Genomic DNA, 24,501 nt, shown 5'->3' with positions numbered 1-24,501 from the left:
CACACATTACACTCTTCAATGATTGTGTTTCTCCAAATAGCACAGAAACAAGTTCATTTATAGACTACCTAGTAGAGGACAGCAATTACAGCATGTATGTTCACTTTAGCACCAATACTGGAAACAACAAATCCTTCTCATTCTGAGCAGAAAAAAGAGGCAAGTTATGAAGCCATCATTGATTCAATTATGTATCTGTTACTGCATATACGAGACTGATTAAATTTGTGTACAGTACATAGAAGTATTAAATGTCAGCCAAACATTATTTTCAACCCCAGTTTTGTATTATATTCATAAGAAAACATTTTTAGAGTTGCCTGATGTCAATCATGCTATTTGAAGTGCACTAAAAATTAATGACAATATTGTTAGGTATAATTCATTAAGATTATTTGTGTACAATATTTTATTATTTATTATACCTTAGAGCATGCTTAATAGCTCAAATTGACATATTAAACACTCACATGCATTTTGTGAACATTCATTTTATTCACTGCCCTAGTCTTTTACATCTTTAATAATTAGAGGACACAGCATTTTACTTGCAACTGAAAAATATGCACTTTGTGTAACACATCTGGAAAACATGTCTGTTTACATTCTTTGGTGAGTTATGTAGCCTTTTACACAAGGCTAACATCCATGTCTAACTCTATCTGCTCTGATTCGGCAACGTTTTCACCAAGACCACATTGCTATGTTCAGGTTTAAAACACACAAGAAACAAATAAAAAGTCCAACCCACAACAAACTAGTGGAAACAAAACAGCAGCCCATGATACAGTAAGGTTTAACTTATTTCTCAGGCTTTTGATTAGTATGTTGAGTCTGTTATACAGAAATAAAGAGACACTTTTCCTTTCTTCTTTTTAGGAATAAGTGTCTAATTTCATTGCATACTTTTTTAGGTACCTGGCTGTTTGTAAGCCTTACTTCTTTATGACAGCTTATATAGATTTCAAATATACCCATGATCAACTATACTGCAAACAGCTCTCACGAATGGCTCCCACTTATATAAGCAAATCACCTGAAATTTGGTCAGTCTAGCTTCCTTATCTGAGTTCAGGTTGTGAGATAAGGCTCTATGTGTATATCTAGAGAGTAAATGAGTGCAGGAGGCTTATCTTTATTTGGCAATTTATGTGTTTGTACAAATGTAAAGCACCATAAATCAAAGCAGTCATTCTTAAAGAATAAAATTGATAATTCTAAAATAATCAAAGGAGTGACAGAACAAGCAGAAATGTATAGTACTAAAGGAATAAAGGAAAAAATAAAATGGAATATCAATGCTATCATTAGACTTATTATAATGGAAAAAAAATATATTACCTTGATCAGCATAGAAGAGACCAGTGACAAGGACTGTGTAGGTCAATTTTCCATTAGGTTTATTTGGGGCAAGCCATTTTAATTGCACTTCTTTGGGCCCATCAACAGTAGCAAATATATCAATTGTTCCCTCGGGGGAAGCTTCCATGGTCCGAGCTTCTACCTGTAAGTTCAGCCATAAGATCAAGGTTTGTTGCCATGGTTTATAAAGAGAGAAGGAATGAGAAATGCAAGTTTAAAAGAAAAGTTATTTCTCAGGAAAAAACACTGTAAGTGTCTTAATTTTGAAGCATTTTACTTTCATTTCATCTATGTTTGTTTGAAGCTGTCCAGTAATTAACATACTTTATATAGAGACACTTGTAAGGAACAGGAAACAAAAAACTGGAAAAGAATAATTAATTTCTTGAAAACACTGTTGCACCTCATGTAGGTGAATGGTGTCAGCGTTAGGGGAGGAAGCAGAAGACCACAGATTTTTTTTAGTTTCTGTATTTTAAAAGATAACTGTAAGGAACATGCATTTAAATCCTGTAGTGAATTATTATGGATATTTGATAGAGGAAAAATTATTCTTTGGAGAGTATTTGTTCCTCCCTGAGTTATCTTTTAATTTCACCTAAGAAATTTAATTTGCAATAAAAAGTCAGCCTTTAAAAGAAAATAAAATATGATTTTTTTTTAATATCAATAAATATTCAATATTATAGAAATTTAGTGTTGAAATTTCACAACTTGTAATGAACAGTGCAAAGGAACGAAATAATTTGCTAACCCTTTATTTATAGCAACAAGTTTGTTTCTCATACATTATTTGTTTGGTATTTTCTACAGTATAAGATGGTTTCACACCTTTCTAAGTGCCTCACAAATACAAGTTCATGGGAGTGCTAATAAATGTTATTTTTAACATGCCACACCTGCTCTGTCATCAAACCAACCAAACATACTTGCTCTGTCCTTGAAACATGAATGTTTTACTTTTTAGCATGTACAAATTTGAAAGCTTATTGTTAACAAGTGCCAGGCTATATCTCTGAAGCGCATCACTATCTCTACATGTGCTTCTATATTCACACACTATTGTATTTAAGGAAGGTGAGCAGTTGCAGTAAAGTCAACAGGATAAAGTACATGCTTAAAATAAACCACTGCTTCACAGATTCATTGGATCAGTGCCACATTGATTATTTGGCTATTTCAGTCAAAAACATCCTTATGGAAGAATTGCACTAAAGTGTGCTTTCTAAGCTAAAATAATTTCCTGTAAAGTTAGTTGTGCTGCTAAATGCAGGTACTCTGATCTCACCACAATAGAAACACGGAGAAATGAATTCTAAGCATTTTTTCTACTGAAAATGATTAAATTATTCTTAAAACAGTATGACTTTGTAGCAATATGTACCACATCCTAAACAGCTGCAACAGCTGTATTGTGTCTCTAGCCTTTTCTTTATGACCTGCTATTCTTTTCAGTATAAGAAATAGTAATAGAATCAGTAAACGCATTACCCTCCACAGGTACATCTCTGCGGTGTATTTTGACATTACCATTTTGTGTTAAAATGCACATTCTGTATAGAAACACAAGGCACAGAAAACCTGTTTCATATTTCTTTTTCTAAACATTCCTTTATATACAATTCTGTGATGTTGTCAGGTGTGTTTATTAATAACTTAAAAAATACGCTGCTATCATATAAATAACACAGTAACAGGACAGGAATAATAATATTGGGAAAACACTGTCATCCATCTAAATTCAAAAAATGAGTACTAGCATACACATAAGCTAAAGACCTGAAATTTAAGTTTAATAGCGGTGGGTTGAGGTGACAAACATTCAGTGTTGGCCATTTACATCTATTTACAAGATATTTTCAAGAGCTAACACGTTTCAAAACCAGCAGAATTTCAGATCTTCTGAATTCCTCAAAAGGATTTATTAGAGGTTACACTATTTCTTCATAATCCATGTTTTTATTTGCCTTTTTTTAAGCAACAAACCCAATTAGAACAGACACAAAAACATTATCTTGGCTTTACTAGAAAGAGATTCAAATTTAGCATTTCTTAACTGACATGTTACCAACCTGCATCTCACTTCAAAAGAAATCAGTCACTGAAAAAAATAAGTTAAACACAAACTATCTAACTAATATTGAAACACAATAACTGCTAATGCTCTCATAACTGATTAAGATCTTCAGAGCCAACTTCAGAAACATAAGCTGGAGCAACCCCATATTTAGGATAGTCACATAGCATTCATTCATCGATTAGAGCACATTAAGCACAAGATCAGCAACAAAAATAGCTGGAAGCATATCAGTTTACTGCTGGGAGATGTTTCCTAGACTATTTAAAGGCAAAACATGTGGAGTTTCTTTTCATTTATTTATTTATCTTTTAAGTGTTGGATTTATTCTGTACTTGATACAAAAATCTTTCAAAAAATCAAATGAAGATGCAGCACTTAGGCGAGCCTAAATAAAGATGTTGTACTTCAATTCCTGTGATTAGAGATGGATCACTAGCTTTGGAAAACAGTTTGCGTACTGATCATGGGATGCAGATGAGTATCAGCTACAAGTGACCCCTACTTTGAACTGTTTCAAAAGTCAAGTTACAAATCTGCACTTCAGTGGAGATGTGAAAAAAGTCTACTAAAAATACTTTTTAAAACCCTAACTACTGATATTCTGTTCTGTCCTTTTGATGTCTATTTGGTAAGACAGAAGTGCTGAAAACATACATATTTCATCTGTATGCAAAGTTTGGTAACTACTTGTCTTAAACATCACTACCAACAAAACGGATTAGGTTATTGCACATTGAATATCTTAAAACAAGGTTTGGTTTTGGGGTATATGTGAAGTTGCATAAAATGTACAAGAAAAACTGGCAAAAAGCCATTCAAGCTTTTAAGAGTAAATATCCTTCAAAGTAAAGCAAGCTATAAAATGTTTAATGGCTATAAAGTCTAGTCGTCTTCTACAGATAGATGATGTTACCAGCATTTGAAAGAAAGCAATCTTGGAAGGAATATTGGAAATGTGACTAAGGAATTATATCATAAAAATAAAACCTGGAAGTTCTTTCCAGAGCACAATATAGTGATATTATAAATTATGACAGAAAAATAAACAGAACAACCTGAAAAAAACCTCCTTAATCTTGTTTTTTCTTTTTTCTTCCTTTTCTTGTTAACAAAATTAAAAGTACACACATAAAGCTGAATTAAACAAAAAAATTAGATCTCAGAATTAACAGAGGTTTCTTTCTCAGTTATGCTTGAAAACGAAATCAAGCATAGTAGATATTATTCAGTTATTCATCAGCTACAGTACTATGAAATCGTAATGGATTTATCAGTTCAGCTACATGTCTAAAAACCTTTAAGAAAATAAAAAGGCCTCAGAAGGCTTGTTTTTCACATGTCAAATTTAATATTTCTGTTTTGTCAAATCCTGAACAAAACAGGTTTTTGTACAAGACTGTTAAAATATGGCAGTATAATATTTTGATCACATACTTGCATTCAAAAGATATTTATGAATCACTATATTTTCCTTGCTCCTGTTGCCACTTCTGGCTTCTGCAATTCTCAAATTAACTTCAGTCCTTTCAGTCAGGCAGCTAGAAATTTGCTCATTACTGGAACAGTAACTCTTTCTTTATATACGTCCTTATAAATCTGGCTAAAGCACATCTGCACCTTTCAAACATATTAACTCTATTTAATTTCAATAATGTGTGTTTCAGCCTCAAATTTTGCATTTCCTTCACTGTACTCTATATTCTACTTTGGAATGGTGCCTAACAATGACCTATCAAATCCTTAGCAGCTCTTAAACAGGATTTTTTTTTAAATGTCACATTTTGCCAGATGGGTTAGTACTGACCAGGGTGAATCATCACCATTTACTCTGATATTCACTGTCATCTGACATTTATTATGCTCCCAAAATGCAAATTAAAGTACTCACCAATGGACCCAAAGCACAACCTTTTGCAGTACACGCCTGGACTCTGAAGGAATGCAGACTCCAAGGAGCAAGTCCATAAGCATAACAACTTAGGTGTGACGAATTTTGCATCAGAACACCATCCATATACAATCCATAGCTAGTAATAATACCTATAAAACAATGTGATAGTACTTAGTATCTAAAGAGCTACAGAGCTTAGAAGAAAACTAATGCTACAGACATTAGGGTGGTAGTAGTAGTACAGTCAAACTGTTTATAGTTAAGAAAATGTTTATCAGGACTCGGTATACAACACTTAGAACAAACACACCCTCCCATCTTTTACTGTTGAAAACCTTGCAAGTGGATTGCAGCTTTTGAAAACAATTGCACTGTTTCAAAGACCATCCCTTAACAAATTTGTTTCTGAATAGCAGCTAACATCACCTTGGAATCGGGAAAACTGAGGCAATTGTGTTTCACAGCCTATTCTGCATATGCTTATCTACACAAGAACTGAAGAGACAAACAAAACCATCTCACATCTTAACAACTTTGGACTTAGAATAAAAGATTGTGATTTACATTATAATTGAAACATAGATCAACAACTTAGGCCAGTTCTATAACTACAATAAATCAGGAACAAATAATTTTGTCACACAAAAGACGTTATTGATCTTATTGTCATTCTTGTTGACAATTATCTCTGATTTTCCGCATTTTCCCAACAACCTATACACTTCATTAATTACCGGTGGGTGGAGGGGTTGGAAAACAGTTTTACCCACTTTTCTAAACAAAACCACAAAATAATATTGATAGCTGCTTCCTTCTAACTATGCTGTAGAAAAACTCCTGAAGTAAACTATGGCTTATGTATTCAAACTAAAGAAAGAAAATACATTTTCAAACTCAAAACAAACATTAGCAAGACTTTTAGATAAATGAGAGAATGGTCCTGGTGTAACTGGCTAATACTAGCTCCAAAATTGCAGATGATTGCTTATCTCACTTATTAGAAAACCTAAACCTGTTCTTCCAAAGGTGCATGACAGGATAGTGTGAATCCTGTACAGACTGTACATACACAGTGTTTAGAATTTAATAAACTGAAGACTGAATTTTACAGATTGGCTTAGATTCTGGAAGTTGAGATTGCAAAGGAATCTTTTTTTTTTTTTCAGGGCTATTCCTCCATCTTTCTCACTTCTGAATATTCTCCTTTTTAAAAAGCTATATTTAAATCTTAAGGCCAAGAAATGCTAAGCTATAGGATTCATTAGAAGTGAGTTTGGTTCAGAGGATGCCTTCTGATCTTCCCATTATAGAAAACATCTTTGTACTGTAAAAATATAGCTCAGTTCACCTTTCCTTCCCTTTAAACTGAATTGTTTGAAACTACATTGAGGAAGATTCTGTTTGAAATTGAGAAAAGATTCTCCTGTCTACTGAATGGAGAAATGCTTTGTAAATAAAAACGTACACACAACTGTTTCAGCTGAAGAGTTATTGAAGAGTTATACTTCGAAAGATATATATGACAAAACAATTCAGAGCTGAGTATGGTGAAGTGATTCACAGACTCCTCAATTCTTTTCTCTTCTAGAAAAGCGAGAGACTAAACTCAAGTCAGACAGCAGAGGTGTGTGTGGGAGGAAGTCCTGATAAATCTCACATTATCAATCCTACCACGTTTGACAGGCTTCCTAAAGCAAAAATCCCTTGGGGTTCTGTGTCTAGTTGCTTGTAAAGCAAGGGCATTAATGGTTGATATTTGCCCTACGTCAAATAAACAAATTACATATATATAATTTGCATCAGAACACCATGTGTGTGTGTGTATATATATATGGTACATATATATGTGTGTGCATGTGTATATATATACATATATATATATGTTAACAAATATATTTATCTCAGAGTAAAAATGTGAACACGGGCATTAAGGATGTGTTTTACAGGAAAAAACCAAACCAACCAACCAACCAAAAACCCCTGAAGTACTTTAAGTATCTTTATCAGTAGCAATAACCCTTTAAAGGAATCGACAAATCATTATTAGTTCCTTTGATATTTCTGGTAACAGCATGAATCATGATGAGATCATCTGATATTAACATGGGTCTCATATGTACCTCTATGGGATCCCCACTGTAACTCAGTATTCATTAACTGGACAAGTATTTTAGTGTTCCTAAAGCCACAGCACCTTGCAGCATCCACACTCTGAGGAGCAGCTGGTCAACACCGTGAGCTTTTTTTTCTCTGACAGAGAAGATTACAGAATGAAAAGAAAGAAAAAAGTACATTTCAGAAGGAAAAAGCTCGTGGTCTGACTTTGAGATAGGAAGCCATTTTTCTGAATTAGCTGATAATTCTTTTTGGCCAGGGATAACTAACTTAGCCTCTCTATTTCACCACTGCATGTTTCCAAAGCACACTGAGAAAAAGTTCTAAGTCAGCCCAAATATTACCTACTTTTTAAAGACTTGATAGATATGCCTGAAGTTTACCATCCACAAAATATGGCAAATTATAGCACATTTTTGTGTGAAGCACAAGGCTTCATGAGCAACACATGGTCACCATGAAAAGATGCAGTTTCTTCATAATTATTAAGTCTAGGTAGCTAGATTAAATCTTGGATTCATTAAAGACAAAATCTCTACTAACTATAGCACAATTATGTTTCACTTAAAGAAAAGCAACAAAGCAAATAAAGCTTAAACTGAAGAAAGCTACACACTCTTGCCTTTTTCTTCCTCCTCTTCCTTCCCTGGGTAAGACCATATAATCTGTCAATGATAGTCCAAATATTAACGATGAAAGGAGGTTTTGAATCTAAAGTGCTACAACCACTTTACTCTTAAGGTACAATTTGGAGCTCAAATCTTAGGCAAACATACTTTTATCTACGTCGATTTTACTGACTACAAGCACAAGTCTTCTCTCACAAGCAAAAGCATTTTCAGGAACAAGTACTGGATTAGTTCACTGAATAACTAATTACTACACTTAATATTTCCCGTACAAATTCCATACCGCCTTGGAAGATACAGTCCAGATCAAGACTTGATTTTGTCTATGACCTGCACACAAGCAAACTGATGTTTTTGAGAAGTAACTGTCTAAGGAAAATTCTCAATGGTGAAAAGAGACAAGGTCACTTTTTCATGTGAATGGATTTTAAAAGAGCAGACTTCAGACTATACGGCAAGACTATAATAAGTATGTTCTGAAGAATATATGATTCTTCATTGAGACCAGTAGAATCGTGGAGGCTCAAAACAGAGTATCTGATGCTACATGTCATTTCACAGAAACATAGAATGGTTAGCTTTGGAAGGGAACTTATAGATCATCTAGTAATCATTTCATAAGCCTCTCGATATCTCACCCTCAACTAAATGGTCAATATCGCTTATATTACACTATCCACACATGTGATATGTATGTGACAGAAATAGAGGGCTCTGCTGTGAAGTGGCATACCTCTGGGCAATGCCCCATCAACCATTTTATTGCTGGTTTGAAAACAAGACAAAAGAAAATGTGCATATTACAAATATGTTTAGTATATCATCTTCCAAATGTCTTTTTTCTATACCCGGTAGATAAATAACATTTCTGAAGCAACTGTCAACAAAGAATTAAGTGTATTGTTTCACATTTACCATGAAATTAATTTTTTTTTTCTACAAAATAATATAAATTAGCCTTAAATTCAACCAAAACTGAAGCCCAGTTATTTTTTGGTAAGGGTGTGCTAACACCCTCAGCTGTTTCCTAACAACCTATTTATTGTATTTAAAATGAGAGCTAAGCTGTACATAGTAAATACTGTATTAATAATAAGATACAATGCACAAATTTAGTCATGTATTCCCACGTTTTAGTTGTTTTAATGGAGCTTGTGGAAATTTAGTTATCAAACTATAGGTCTTTATCTTTTGTGTTGTTGATATGCATGTATAAATAAATGTATGCATATATATTTATTTGAATAGTTAAACCGCTGTCTAAACTAGTCGGATTTTTTCCCCACAATGAAGGGATGGTAGGATGAGTTCATGAGATGAACTATTGCATGTAAAAAAATGTCATTTCATTGAAAATTATTCAGACTTTAGCCACTAAGCCACATATATGATTTTTCTGACTTTCTTTCCAACTCGCCCCAGCCACACCCTTTACCCCTCCCCTTTTTCCTTCCTCTTTGTCTTCCTCTAAGTTTTTGCCACATATGGAATTTTGGATACAGGGTTAGAGGGTTTGTAAAGAGCTAGGAGGCAAAAACTTCCAATATGACTCCCACATAAAGAACCATAAATTATCCAATACATTATTTAACAACAGGTGACATACTCTTACTTCTTCCTAAAAGCAAGGTAAGACCTTACAGAATATCACATATATGTAGCTTTTAAAATTACGAATTTTGGGGGGATTATTTAAAGTGCCTTGTAGTGAAGTTTTACAAGTAGGATGTGCTGTGCCACAGTTGAAGGCAGGGAAAAACTTGCAGGGGAAAAATTAAATTCATGTCAAACCCTGTGAGAAATAATTTATATATATGAATATGATAAGCCAATGGGAAAAAAAAAAAAATCTGTTGCTTTAAATTCAGTGATTTCTGTATCTATAACATCCTCTGTTGTGCTTTAAACTGTTACATGCACGATTATAAAATCAAGGTAAATTCCAACACCACGTGATTCCATGCAATAGTGTTAGAAATGTAAAATTTTCCCATAAGTTTTATACACACATATATTTCGCAATCGAAAGCATTTCTAAACAAAAGAGAGTATATTATTTAACTTCCACAGCCATGGAAATGTACACCTCCAAAAGGACTCTGTATAACACAGATCTAATATTACATATCAATTAAAGAAATTAATGTAAAAGAAATTAATGTAAAAGAAATTAATGTTTTATTGGCAGGTGAAATCAACATCCTAGACTGATATTCTCCAAGAATGCCTATTCCTCAGCTCAGTTGTCCTGGAAAACATTAAACAATGAGATGCAGTACACACAAACTATCAAAAGGGAGCACTTTTGAGCCACTAAAACCATACGATAGGCTGAAACCCCACAATCTCCTAGCTGCAGACAATGATACTATCTCAGGTATTTTATGTGCTAAAATGATCATTAAAAATTAAGCACCACATATAAGCTGCCATTTAGAATATTAATTTACCTTTACTAATCATCTTTTTAACTTGAGGCTAAAAGAGTTCACTTACCATTCGGATACTCAGGCTTAGTCCATGAGATGTTAAAGGAGTCAGATGAATATGACTGGGCTTTTGGAGCAGGAACACCTTCTGGTGTACTCTCATCTGTTATAGCTGTGCTAGCTTCGCTTATTGAACATCCACCTGCAGTGCAAGCCTTAAAATATGAATCGAAACAAATAAACATATTTTAATGTAATGCCAATAATTTTAGCAATGCTTTTCTGTAAAGTTTTAGAATTTTTACATATCTAAACTGAGTCTGTGGTTTTCACAGATTATACTATTCTTAGCACAGATTTGTTCACCTCTTCTTAAACAACAAGATGCGCTACATACGATACTTATTTTTTAGGTAGAATATAGCTAAAACATTATACTAATGTTTGACTCACAGCATTTTACATTTAACTGTGTGTCATAATTACAACTAGTTTTCCACTACTTTTGTAGCTGCAGTAAAAGAAAATTAGAATACAAAATATATCATTTACAGCGCAAAACTGCTGGAATTGACCGAAAAGCTCTCACAAGTTCCAGACACAGAATACACTGACCAACTTGCAATGCACTGAAATTATATCGATGAATAGTCATTGAGAAAAACATGCCATTCAGACAGTCCTGCACTTCATGAAAGCACAGAGTGGTGTGCAGATGCAATTAAAAGAGTGAAAAAACACTCTATTATAAATCAGTATGTAACAGTTATTACTACATGTTTATGAATAATAAAGTCAATTCATTTGTATTTCAGTTACCAGACAAGAAAGATGGATTACATGATTTTGCTTGATTAAGAAACAATACAATGTGCCAAAAAAAAAAAAAAAAAAAAAAAAAAGTGCCTCACATAACAAGCTTTTAGAGTTTTACCTTTTTTACATGCACAAACATAAGATTATACACCTATGGTCCTTACATGTGCTAGTTTTCCAATTACTTGCACTAAGGTGAGTGAAAAGAGGCAGGAGTTCTTAGAGAAGTTAAAAAAACCCAAACAAGAATACAGAAAATCTGTACTGGATTTAAAGATTTCTTAGTTTATTGTTTAATTTTATTGTTTAGAAATAAAATAAATCAAAACCCAAATTCAACAAAGATTCAGATTCAGGCATACTTCTAATTAAAACTTATGGAATCACCTATTTTTTAGGAGTTGCTCATGTGCTGAAGTGTGTGCTCTGGATCATCAGCACACAAAGGAAAAATAATATCGTTGTCCAGACCTCCAGAAATCAGATGTTTCTTTCAGGCTAGTATATTTTATTTGAAAGGATTAGCTTCAATTTTCCAGTGTGTTTCAAATCAGAGAGCAGTCAACATCTTTCCTACCCTGCTCCAAAAGTGTATGCTAGTGATTTACCCATGGGTAGAAGTAAGAACTGTTTGTAAATGAGAGGCTCTTTTATATACCAAGATTTTTTGCTGATGTTACTGGAAATTACACTCCCAACACAACTACAGACTGTGTTCAGTCTGGGCTATCAAATAAAGATGAAAGAATGAAACCTCAGTTTTGGGAACATCCGAAAATGGCATTTACTTTAAACATGATAGTGTTTAAAAGACGACAGCTTAGACAATGCTCAAATAACTGTTAGTATTTTGATTAGGAAAATATTTAAGAACATCATCCTTCTAGCAAATGCAGACTATTCTTCAAATTATTTCACTTCTACTGCTTCATGAAGAAGCTGAAAACACCAGCTCTGGAAGACCTCTTCCTTGTGCATTCCTTATTACTTTGCTAAACAAGTTCCACTGAGCTTTCCTGAGCAGTGGAGGGCTTTTTCATTCAAGGGCTCGGTAACATAGCAGCCTTCCAATTTATTTATTTCTTGAATTTCGTGCAATTCAATTTGTGTATCTCTGAAACTTGCCAGGGGATGAAGTTTCTGAATCTTCTAATAAAAATCAGTAAAAGAAAGCTCATCTACATTTTAAACAGTGGGGGTTTTAGATCAGTGTATCCAAATAGACCGGGCATTGCTGAGACAATCACATCCAGTAATGCTTAAAGCCATGAAATCCTACACCTAGATCGAGCCCCATTGTGCCACTCTAAACTTCACTGAGAAACAGATTTGAGCAAATTTTGCAAAAATACCGAGGCATCAAGACAGCCAAAAGACAGATACAAACCATGTAACAAGACACCACCACAGAGATCCTCCCGTTTGCATCGGAGCTGGCTTACTCACAAAACACAGCCATGAACACTAGCTGAACAGCTGAATCACAAAAGCACTCAAGTCATATAAATGGGTGTGCCACCCCGGCTACTAAATGCAGCCTTTCAGCTTTTCATTTGCTTTCAGATTGGCCCGGCTCACACCCGTCCATCTTAGAGCATGAACAGAGCAAAAGCACGATCCTTTGCACTGATCTATGGAGACATGACTTTAAGACTTCTCAGTTGACTTTTGGAAAGAAGCATTACATTTGCTTATAAAAGCTGTTGCACTCATTTATGAATACAACTGCTACATATTAAATGGCAGTAATCAATTGTGAAAACTGGTAAGAACATACAAAGATAGACATTTTGTTAACTCAGTGTACTTATATTAACCTGTCATACAAAAGTTAAAGCCAGCAGCCTGTGAGGTGCTGACAGTTCTGCTGATGAGGATCCCGATTCCTGTGTTCAAAGCAGCAACTTTTGATGACTCAACTTAAAACTTCCCACGTAAACCAAAACCAGTTTTTGAATGGATACAAAACAAAATTAGCATTACCTGTGAAATAAGGAAAAGGTTCAAGCTGATAGAACTATTTCATTCTAACCAAAAAACGCAAGCGTTAACTTCCCAGTGTTGAAGGTATTCTATTGTTGTCCTTACTTTACAAGTTTTATTGCAATTCATATTAAATTATATGTGAAACACTAAATATTTTAATTTTTCCAGGTGTGTGTGCATGATTTTATTATATTCAGTGTTGACATTTGGACACTCCGAAGCTTCATAACTTGTAAATCTCTAATATGACATTCTTCTCAAAGTAGTCTGACAAGTTCTAAATACAATGGATCCAAACGTTTCAAGCAAGCTATCACACCTCAGAGATAATGGGCATTTCATGCACTTTTAGAGTCACCATTTTTAAAGCTGCAAGGACATTTAGATCTTCTAACCTGCCTATCACAGATGATTGCATTTTATCCAGGTAAATCTGGTTATCTCCATCACCAGAAGACATTATCTTTTCTTACTTTCTGGTTACCGCTGATGCAATGCAAATATTAAAAAACAAATCAAAACCACCAAGCAAATAGGAAATAGAAATATAAAGATCAAAGATTCATAAAAATGTATTCAGTAACTTATGGAAAAGCTGTACAAGATGAAGTAAAAACAAAGTCCACACAACACTTCTTTGTTTTAACCATGTCCCAAGGCAGAGCCACCAAAAGAAGCAGTCCCAGTTGCTCTCCAGATCCTAGCTGTTAATTCTCCCCTGATCCTCTCTCCTTGTGCCCCCATGCACAGGAGCTGGGCAGGAGCACGGAAGAGCTGTCTCACAGTGAAGGACAGCACAAATTCTTTTGATAGTCCCATTTTTATGCTAAAAGGCATAAAATGCCTGTTGAAGTACTGCCTTAGTTTTGGACATGGTGCTATTTTATATGCTATACAATTTACTATGCTGAAACATCTAGGCACAAATGAATTAATTTCAACATGAATCTAAGCTTTAATTAGACTGAATATCCTTGCTTTTTCAAGTTCAAGTCAGATCCTTATCATCACCTGAAGGTAGTTTATTTTTTGTGGTATAATATTTAGAACATTCAAGAGCATGTTAAGAAAAAATGAATGCATACCCAGTCTACATAAATGTAAATTTATTCATAATCAAGAGCAGAATATTTTTCTATGGCATTTATCAAAGCAAATATCCTTATATAGGTATTGTTATAAAATGAACAGTGTGCTTAAAACAAGGGACAATCCCATGCTTTTACGCACACATTTTCAAGTTTGTTACTGAGCTGAAGCTCTTCTATTTCATCATAAAACTAGTGATAAAGAGATGTAATGAAAATATGAAGGACTTTTATACTGTTTCGAATAAACAAACTGCTATTTTACACTGAATTCTTTTCCTTTCTGCTATTTTCTTCTAGATACAGATTTTATGAAGAAATAGCAAATTATCATGGTACAAAATGTGAAAGACTAATCAAATACATGAAACTGTTCAATATAAGTTTTTAAGTCTTTCATATAGTTCTGGTCAATTCTCTGTTAGTTAACCCTTGAAAAAACTCTGTGTTTAAATTACATACACATTTTTTGAGGGCCAGTTCTGAAACAAAACGCTTGCTGTTGAGGATGGCTCACCCACCTTAGTTTCAGAAAGAAGATGTTAAAGAAAGTGGATACATGAACCATTAAGTATTCAAGATGTTAACCAAATCAGAGTAATTTTCACTATTTTACACCTCTATTACACATCTTTAAAACTTACAGCTAGTTTTATGAGGTATTCAGTACCCGGGAAAAGCTGATGAATAGTAAAATCCAGAAAAAGTTCTGTGCTGTTATAGATTACATTCCACTTTGTAAAATTCTGCTCATTGTTGGCAATATAAATCATATAGCGATCTAGGATTCCATTTGCTGCTACTGGTTCTTTCCATCTGCAAATAAAAGCGAAACATGATTAAGAGCAGCTAAGATTCAGACCATACTGAAAAATGTAATGCTTTGTTTAGGGGACTTTGTGGGGTTTACTGTAAGAATTTGGAAACATAGTTGTGTAACCATGAAAATAAATCAAAGCCATACCTCTAATACAGTATTTGTACTCAATAGATAAATTATTACAGTAACACACAAAGCAGGGGCTACAAAACACGCATATCACCAGAACATATCCTGCACTGAAGTTTTTCAGAGGCTATGCCCATATGTAGGTTATACTGATTGCGTAAAGACAAAATGGAAATTAAGTTGGCAAGTGATAATCAGAAGGTTCACAGAACCACTAAACTAATCACTTCTATGCATTTAATCATAATAAATTTAATTTTATGTCACAAACCCTTCCCCTGATTGAACTCACTGGAATTCTTGAATAAACTGATGCACTATTGTGTTGTCAGGAAAGAAGAAATCCTTACTTACTGTACATATATTGTTCTAGGATCCAAAACCGTCAGGACTGGGGCATCTACGTGAGATGGTGGCAGCTGTGCTGTAAACAACGTGACCTGGGAACTGTTTGTACAGCCAGCGAGTGTGCATGCAGTGAGCAGAAACTGGTGCGGTGTAAAAACAGCTAAATCTAGGGGGAAAAAAAGGAATATTAGTTTACTTTGTATATTAATTTTACCTTGTTTTTCTATAACCGTCAGAGGGTAGTGCATTCACAAAATCGAGAGGAAGAGGGGCCTGTATGTCTTAAGTGTTTCACATTTGTCCCAGAGGAGTGATGAGTACTTGCTGTTTAATAGTAAATAACTGCAAATTTTAACTATTAATAGGTCTACAGGACAGGCTTTGGTTGAGATGACCCCATTGTACAGTACCTTTACACTTAAATGCACACCACCCAAACAAAAACAAAGATGTTAGCCTCTCAGGTGCTACGTATTACATCAATTCACTACAGTGGCAAATGAATACCTTTAAGATGATTAAATCAAGTCAAATTAATGGAAAAACAAGTACAGGTTCATTAACACAGCCAGCTTGTATTTTGTTTAAAAATGTGCTGTATGGTACATGAATGTCAATCATCAATACATACAAGGATTCACTTCATGCAGATTTCATTATAAGCATGAACACAAAGGAAACTCATTGTTGCCACCACTCATACTGGTCTGTTCTTTCTTTGCCTGTTTGTCTTCAGCTGCATGAATGACAAACATTTGTAATATATATTTCACTAAAGACAACCTGTCTAATGCTATAGCAAAACAACTGTTAAATGGTAATTTGTTATGAAGCTATTTCAATTACAGCAGAAAATGGTGACTAAAATATAGCAACGTTGCTGAATAAATATTCTAAAAGCTCTTTAGCCTCATATAGTCTTCCCTATATTGATAAAGGAATGTTTGTGAGAAAAATTATAGTAGGAAAGTAATGCAGACATAATTTTCTAACCTTTTTCTTTTTTTTTCTTTATTAAAATACAAATCACAGATTTTAATGAGCAAATCCTTTAAGAAGGAATTTATAATTGAGCTTTTGGCAACAGTCAAGGTATACAAGTAAAATGCAGATGTTACAGCTACACATTTCTAGTATTCTAGAAAAGTTGTGGGTTTTTGCAAGACACAACAAATGCAGGTGATTTCAGAGCCAAATAATATCAAGCTATGATTTTGTGCAAAAATACTGATGAGCACAAATTAAGAAATCGAGGACAAAGACATCACTAAAGCAGAAATGTTATAGGCCCAAGTTCTTTCTCATTAGTTTTCCCCTCATATAACATCCCCAGCCCCTGCTGGAATGGAATTCCTTCTGATTTACTCCACCGTGTGTGAGGAGATAATGAACTTGTACTATTGAAAAGACAGTATCACTCAGTGCTGGTGTGCTATAGAGCACATGGCAAAGTGTGAGTTAAAAAAAAAAAAGCCATAACAAAAAAGAAAAATCATCAAGTGAATGCCTGTAACACAGTGACATGTTTAATCAACATAATGGGGCCGATTCTACCAGGGTTAAGCAGTGCTTATGTGGGTGAGAGGGGGAAAGCACACTCCAGAGCAGGTGCTCAAGCTGGCTCAGCAAGCGGAGAAAGTAAACTCCACATACTGTACTGACGGTATTGCCCTCATTAGCGTACACCTTCCTGCATCCCTTGTTCCTTGCAGCTGCCATCTGAGAAGTCCCGGAAAGTATAAATGGAGATGGAAGTCTGTGACACAAGTACCAGATATTCCGTGTTCCGGGTGGGCAAACAAGTGATGAGAAGGATTTTACTTTTAGCAATTCTAAAATGAACAGCTGAAAAGCAATCCATGCCACCTATTTAATTCATACCCTTGTAAACAGTGAACACACATTCTCCTCTGAAACGAAACTGTATTGTGTAGCTTCACTTAGCAGAGCAAATAAAACACAAAGGAAGGGAGAAGAGAAAAAGAAGTGGATCTCTCCTCTTCCATTTATTTGTGGTGATCACTGATTTCCTTGTACACAGATTTGTGATGGGGGTTGGGAGAGGTATTTTTCTCTCCTTTAAGGAAATGTTTTTTAAAATAGGTAGCTTGCAATGAAACCCTGATTTGATGCACACTGTAGCTGTGTGAGACTACGTGCACGCATTAGAGTTTCTGGAAATATCTAGTTAAATTTGAAGAGGGAGGAACTTTGTCAAAGATGAAGAGAATGGAGGATGTTTTATTTCCCTCCCTGAAGAAAATAAGTGACTGCAAGTTACTATGTGTGTTGCAGTGCCTGGAATGGAAAAAGCAACAGGATCAAAGATGTTTATTCCTTGTCTTGATTTAATAATGCTAATGTATTTTGACTAATAAATGTCGAATAGAATGCTTCAATGGAATCTAAAGATTTAGGTGGGATAAAGCCTAAAAAGAAAAACTGTGTTAGTGGGAACAGTAGAAGTAAACACAGAAATTAGAGACAGGAATATCACTCAAAGCATGAGCTTTGCAGTCACGGAAAATCTCTCCATAGACTTCATCAAAGTTTGGATGTGCCCATGAATACAGTAGAGGTAGTGTTTCTAAAAGGTTTAGAACCAGAAACTGACAAATTGAACAATAGAAATCATATTATATCATAATTACTGCAATTATTTGTCACAATCTGATTTGGCAGATATTTTCCTATTTAAAGTTTAAAGTGTTTCATAATGGATCAGTGAATTCAAAAACTACAGATACAAACATGAACCTGAACGATAAGGGAGGTTCTTAAAACTACAAAGCCACCATCAGTCAAGGTCCTCTAGCAACAATTCCTTGCTTTCCATTTGCTTGATTGCATGATTTGCATAAGATCAAATACAGGCAATTGTGGACATGATAAACAGATCCCTCTCAAACACATTAGAAATGGATCCACAAGCATTATCCAGAAATGTGTTACAAGAAAACTCACCTCAGTGCATGGAAAAAACAGTGATTAATGTCAAACAAATCACCATTTACAATATAGGGTATGAGTTTATATGTTATTTTACGATTGATTTCATGTTGTTGCTGGAAGAATTTCATTGATCTCGATTTACGGAATCAACTCCATAAGCAGATAATTTTTTTCTTTTTAACTCACAGCAAAAACTGAAATTTCTTTTACATATTTGCTTCATCAAGTTATATTCCTGTGTGTTCCATAATTCCAGTCTCCTGCGTTACTTTAAAATAATATCAAATGCTTTTTATTGCAATTTTACAATAACTACTCTCCTAAATCACTTCTTACTGAAACAAATCTAAACTTAAAAATTATGAGAATAGCCTAAACTCAGGATTTGGTCTTGTACTTATTTCTGGATTCAGAAGAGCAAAGAGCACTAAAGAGCAAAGAAAAAAAAGATACTTTCTTGGGGGAACAAGATTTCCTCAAATCATTCTACTAAGGTAGCAGGTAGCCAGAAAAACAGAACAAAAGAAAGCTAAAATAAAACACCACATATCTGTTTTAAACCCATTATTTTCTTTCCCTAAAGAAAAAGGTGGAGGGGGGGAAGGAGAAGGGCAGGGGAGGAGGAGAAGGGGAAGGGGTCAACCTGCCTTTCCATCTCTTTGACCTCGGGGGCAGTACAAACAAACTAAATTCTTTTCTAACTCACATATCAGCAAGAGAATTGCTAACTATAGTGGCTATCATTAATGTCGACATGCACATACCACTACATTTATTATATATGTGGTATATGTGGAATTTCCCACACTAACCAAAGCAACTATCTTAAATATCATGATAAATCTAACTATAATGCTTGGTATATATCTAGTTTCTAATAACCACCAGCATAAGGTCTTATAGCACAATCAATGCACGAGACAGAAAGAATAAAGAATGACCCTGTTTGCATGGTCAATAAGAACACTCACTTTGCTTTGATCAAATTTAATGGGTAGTCATTGAAAGATAATATGCGACACTACAGTGCTACTTTTAGCATGGAATTTGAGAGATGTTTCTGAGATAGAGAAGAAAAACATTGTTAGTAGAGTAAAAAAAAAACCCAAGCCCAAAATTAGAGATTTAAGAACTTCACTTTACCATCAAGATGTCAGAGCACAGTTAAGTAATCCAGCATTAATGTCTATAATGTTTTAATTTCTCTGTAACATGCAGCATTTTGTATTCACATTTACAGCAAGAGAGTCACATACCCTTCTTTTCTCCCCTATTCCACCCTATTTCCACTCTCCCTGGTTTCAGATAGTGACTGTAAGGACCAGAAATGGCAATATCCTGTCTTGGTGAGCACTCAGTTGAAACATGACTTGTGTAAGGAACCCTACACAGTTTTCTTAGGAAAATAATTGAGACAATAGCTATCCCCATTGCTGTATTCAAAGGAAAATAATACAGCAGGACTGTAGCAAGGGATTGTCAGCAGCACAACAAAGAAAACCTGCTGAGAGAGTATGAAGATGAAACACTTCCAAAGAATTCCAATCGCCACATTGTTAATGTAGGTAGACTCTATGACTACTTCAGCTCATTACTCACACCCTTATTCTGTACTCTCATCTTCTTTCTCATAGTTTGTTAAATTACCTCACAGTAACTTAATATTTAATTAGAAGGTAAACCCTTTGGGACCATAAATCTGCATCACCAAATACAAGAATGTCCCTATCTGATCTTTATGCACTATCAAAAAAAAAATCAAATTCATAAAGTAAGTGCCAAGATCATATTATCAGGCTTGCTCCATCAGATACCATTAGGAGTTCTTTCCCTCCCAACATTTTCTGAATGCAAGCAACAATTCATATATAACTTTTAGTCCAGTATATCCTGCTTTCTGTATTTATAAAGCACTAATAGCTTAGTTATATTGACTCTTGAAGAACCATCGCTAATGTACAACCTTCTCTGGAAGGTATTATATTAATTCTCTATCTTTTTCACAGATCTCTTGTGAATCCTATGCCATCTCACTCATCACTCAGTATTTCAGGAAAAACCAGGGCATCACAAATGACACCACTTACCTACTTCAGGCAATTCAATCAAGCCCCAGGAAACAGTGTGCTCATATACCTAATTGTATCAACTAGCAATGAACAGCCTTTCACATGTGGAACTGGCCAATTCATTGAAGAAACAGCAAATTCTGCTGGATATTAATTAATAATTATGAATGTTCCAAAATGAGAATTAAGAGAGTTTTTTTTGAAGCCACTAAAAACAAGGGCAAGAAATAGAGACAAATAAACTTAGGGGCACAAATAATTATTTTCAGGAATAATGTTGCAGAACAACACCATAAGCTGTTGTTCTGCTCTCTAACCAGCAAAGACTTTGACACAATGGCATATGGACAAACCAACTTTGCTTCTACCTGGCCAAGAAATGCTGATGTGTTTTGGAAGCTCTTCCCTCAGCAGTAAATATCACTGAAATTTTTCCAAATTACTCATAAAGGAGTAAATCCTCATTTCATTTGAGATTTATACGCTTCAGAAGAATTCAGGAAAGGTACAACTTCCAGGCCCCCATCTGAGGACTTAAAGAGTATAGCACAAAACATGGGAACAGCAAAAACATGACAGTCATATGTTGGATTGTGTAAAAAAAGGTATATTCAAGAATAAAAACCCTCTGGCACAAATTTGAAATGAAAGTGTCCTGGGTTCAGCTATGACAGTTATTTTTCTCCTTCTTAGTAGCTGCTGCAGTGCTGTGTTTTCGACTTTAGTCTGAGAACAACACTGGTAACACACCAATGTTTTTAGTTGTTGCTCAGTAATGTTTACTCTGATCAAGGACTTTTCAGTCTCATGCTCTGCCAGTGAGGAGGGGCACGAGAAGCCAGGAGGAAGCAGAGCCAGGACACCTGACCCAAACTGGCCAAAGGGCTATTCCATACCACAGCACGTCATGCCCAGTATAGAAACTGGCGGGAGTTACCTGGAAGGGACCAATCGCTGCTCAGGTCGAGCTGGGTATCAGTCGGCAGGTGGTGAGCAATTGTATTGTGCATCACTTGTGTTTATTGGTTTCTTTTCCCCTTTTAGTTTTATATTCTCTCCTGTTGTTATTTCCCTTATCATTATTATTATTGGCGGTAGCAGTAGCAGTTTTGTATTACACCTTAGTTACTGGACTGTTCTTATCTCAACCCATGGGATTTACATTCTTTCCATTCTCCTCTCCATCCCTCCAGGAGCTGGAAAAGTTGGAATACAAGAATACCAGTCTTGTTTTAAAGCGTGTCCCTGAGATAGCTACCATGGGTACTCTACATAATAGGGACTTGGACCTGCTTGAATGAGTCCAGAGATGAATGCTCAAATGAATACATGAAGATGTTCAGAGAGCTGGAGCACTTCTGCTATGAAGAAAGGCTGAGAGAATTGGGCTTGTTCAGCCTGGAGAAGGCTCTGGGGAAACCTTCTAACAGTCTTCCAATACCTAAAGGGTTCCTAAAAGAAAGCTAGAGTGGGGCTTTTGTCAAGGGCATTTAGTGACAGGACAAGGGGGAATGGCTTTAAACTGACAGACAGGAGATTGAGATGAGCTCTTAGGCAGAAGTTCTTCCCTGTGAGGGTGCTGAGGCGCTGGCACAGGGTAGCCGCCCCATCCCTGGCAGTGTTCAAGGCCAGGTTGGACAGGGCTTGGAGCGACCTGCTCTAGCAGAAGGTGTCCCTGCCCTTAGCAGGGGTTAGAACTGGATGAGCTTTAAGGTCTCTTCCAACCTTATCAATTCCATCATTCTATGCTTTTCCAGGCTGTTCTTGCCCTCCACTAGCTTGAAGTCCTAAAAGTGCTCAATTGAAGAAAACTCAAATCGTGGAGTATCACATACCACACTGTTTAGACAAAACTGAAGGGAAACATCAGAGAAGGACATTTAGACTTCTTTTAATACTTTACCACCAATTAATCTACTTGATTCCATGTGTAAAGACATCCCATGTCGCTGACCACAGAAGAATCATAGTGCATGCATGAAGCTACTTGGAACCTTCCCTCCCCTGACACCCCTAATGTGCTACCCTGTCCCATCATCATTAGTCCCCATCAGAAAAATACAGAGGTGTCCCAGGAAAGTTTTTAAAGGCTTCGCTCGCTGTCAAAACAATACATAGCCAGTCAGTGCAAACATTCAGCATCAATTGAACCTAAAGATCTTCCAAGTTACGTCTTTGTTTGCTAGAATTAAAACCATGCATTGGCTCTCTAATTTCCTTCAATTATAACAGCTGGACAAATAAAGTGAGTTTGAAGGTCAGAGGGGGAGAAAGCAGAAAGAGGACAGATGACATTAATTTTTACCAGGCCCCTGAAGAGAAGTAATTATGGTCATACCAATATCACTATCTGAGTTTCATTTTTCTCTTTGTCATTTCTTTGCACATAATATGGCATGACACAGCTCTGTTTTAAGATTTAAAGGAAAATTCCCATTCATGAATGCTTTCAATCCAGTCACTGTATTGCTATCAGCTTAAATAGAGGGGAGTTGTTAGTATACATCATAAGAACCATGATCTCTCAGTCAATGTCAAGCCCAAAACTGTGAAAAAGGGGGGAAAAAAAGTGTTTTGAACATTTTTACCTCTGTATTACTTCAGCTTTACGTTCACAACTGGAAAAATATATTTTCCCTAGGCCACAAGGGAAATGTGTTGCAAATTTGAATCTCAGATACCTGCTGCTATAAAACTGGAAATGCTCTGGATTCACATTAGTATGACCAAGAACCCCTTGGCTCACTAACAGAAGTACATCCTGTATTCCCAAGTAATTTCAATCTTGCTGCAATGGGAGAAACTGAATTCAGATCCACTTTACATTTGGTGCTAAGTTAGCAGTATTAGATCAGGAGAAGTGACTGCCACTTTTACAGCCTACTGAAGAACACGTATGAATGTGCAGCTGTGGTAAGAGAAGCCAGTGAGATATTAAGTTATATAAGAATATGGTAAGTAATACAGCAACCAATACTATCATTTTATATAAATCAATAGTGCAGTCTCATCTGGAATAGCATATATTACAGAGTGCAGAAATAAAGTCTGGCTGGAAAATGGCAGTGAGAAAGCACAGGCTTATAAACACTCTTTTAGGTAGAGAGGCTAAAAAAACAACCTGAGAACAGGAAACAAAGAAGATGACACACCAGGCAGGTATATAAGATACTAAGTCCTACATAGGAAAGCAATTAGGACCCTGTGTTCCCATGAACTCCATTTCAGTAATACAGAGGGGAAAAGAACATTAAGTAAATTGAAGAAATGGGATTTTCAGAATAACTCACCTCATGGAAAATCATGGAATATCTACTTCTGACAAGAAGATTCAGGTTTATCTTTATAAATCGAATTCACTATCAAATTCAAATGGGGGGTGGAGAGTTGGGGAGAGACATTAAATATCAACACAATGTTTTTAAAACTATGTTTATAAGTATCACTGCTTAATTTGCAAATCTGTAAAACAGAGTCCTGCAAGATTCTTCTACTTCTCTCTCTGTATCTACTACTCAGAACTCTTCGACTCTCTCTTTTTTAAGTTTTCCTGCCTAAGGAAAGAAAACGAGGGGTGTGAGGAAAGAAATTTATTTCCAAAAGAAAGAGTTTCTTTGATAAAATTTTACTAGTAAACTTTTACTTATTAATATTGAATATGTGTATTAAATCCCAAAATACCATTTTTCATCCCAAAACAACTGTTTTAATCAACAAAATATAAATATATATATATCAAGCAAGCAGAAAATTGAGACAGACTAGAAATTGGAATCTAAACAAAAAT

General features: G+C 35.3%; 1 protein-coding gene across 1 annotated transcript in view; it reads right to left on the bottom strand.

The window, feature by feature from the left end:
• The window catches only part of USH2A (usherin), a 367,116-nt gene that overhangs the window by 167,492 nt on the left and 175,123 nt on the right, over positions 1-24,501 (bottom strand). The window contains exons 32-36 of the mRNA XM_030499989.1: positions 15,700-15,859; positions 15,041-15,212; positions 10,574-10,721; positions 5,331-5,482; positions 1,342-1,504 (exon numbers count right to left, since the gene is read on the bottom strand). Coding sequence (XP_030355849.1) covers positions 1,342-1,504; positions 5,331-5,482; positions 10,574-10,721; positions 15,041-15,212; positions 15,700-15,859 — 795 coding nt within the window. The remainder of the gene's footprint in view (positions 1-1,341; positions 1,505-5,330; positions 5,483-10,573; positions 10,722-15,040; positions 15,213-15,699; positions 15,860-24,501) is intronic.

The sequence above is a fragment of the Strigops habroptila genome, chromosome 10 (genome assembly GCF_004027225.2).
Source record: "Strigops habroptila isolate Jane chromosome 10, bStrHab1.2.pri, whole genome shotgun sequence".
NCBI classification, from domain to species: Eukaryota; Metazoa; Chordata; class Aves; order Psittaciformes; family Psittacidae; genus Strigops; species Strigops habroptila.
Note: the sequence above shows the minus strand (reverse complement) of the source record. Positions and strands in the feature narration are given on the sequence as shown.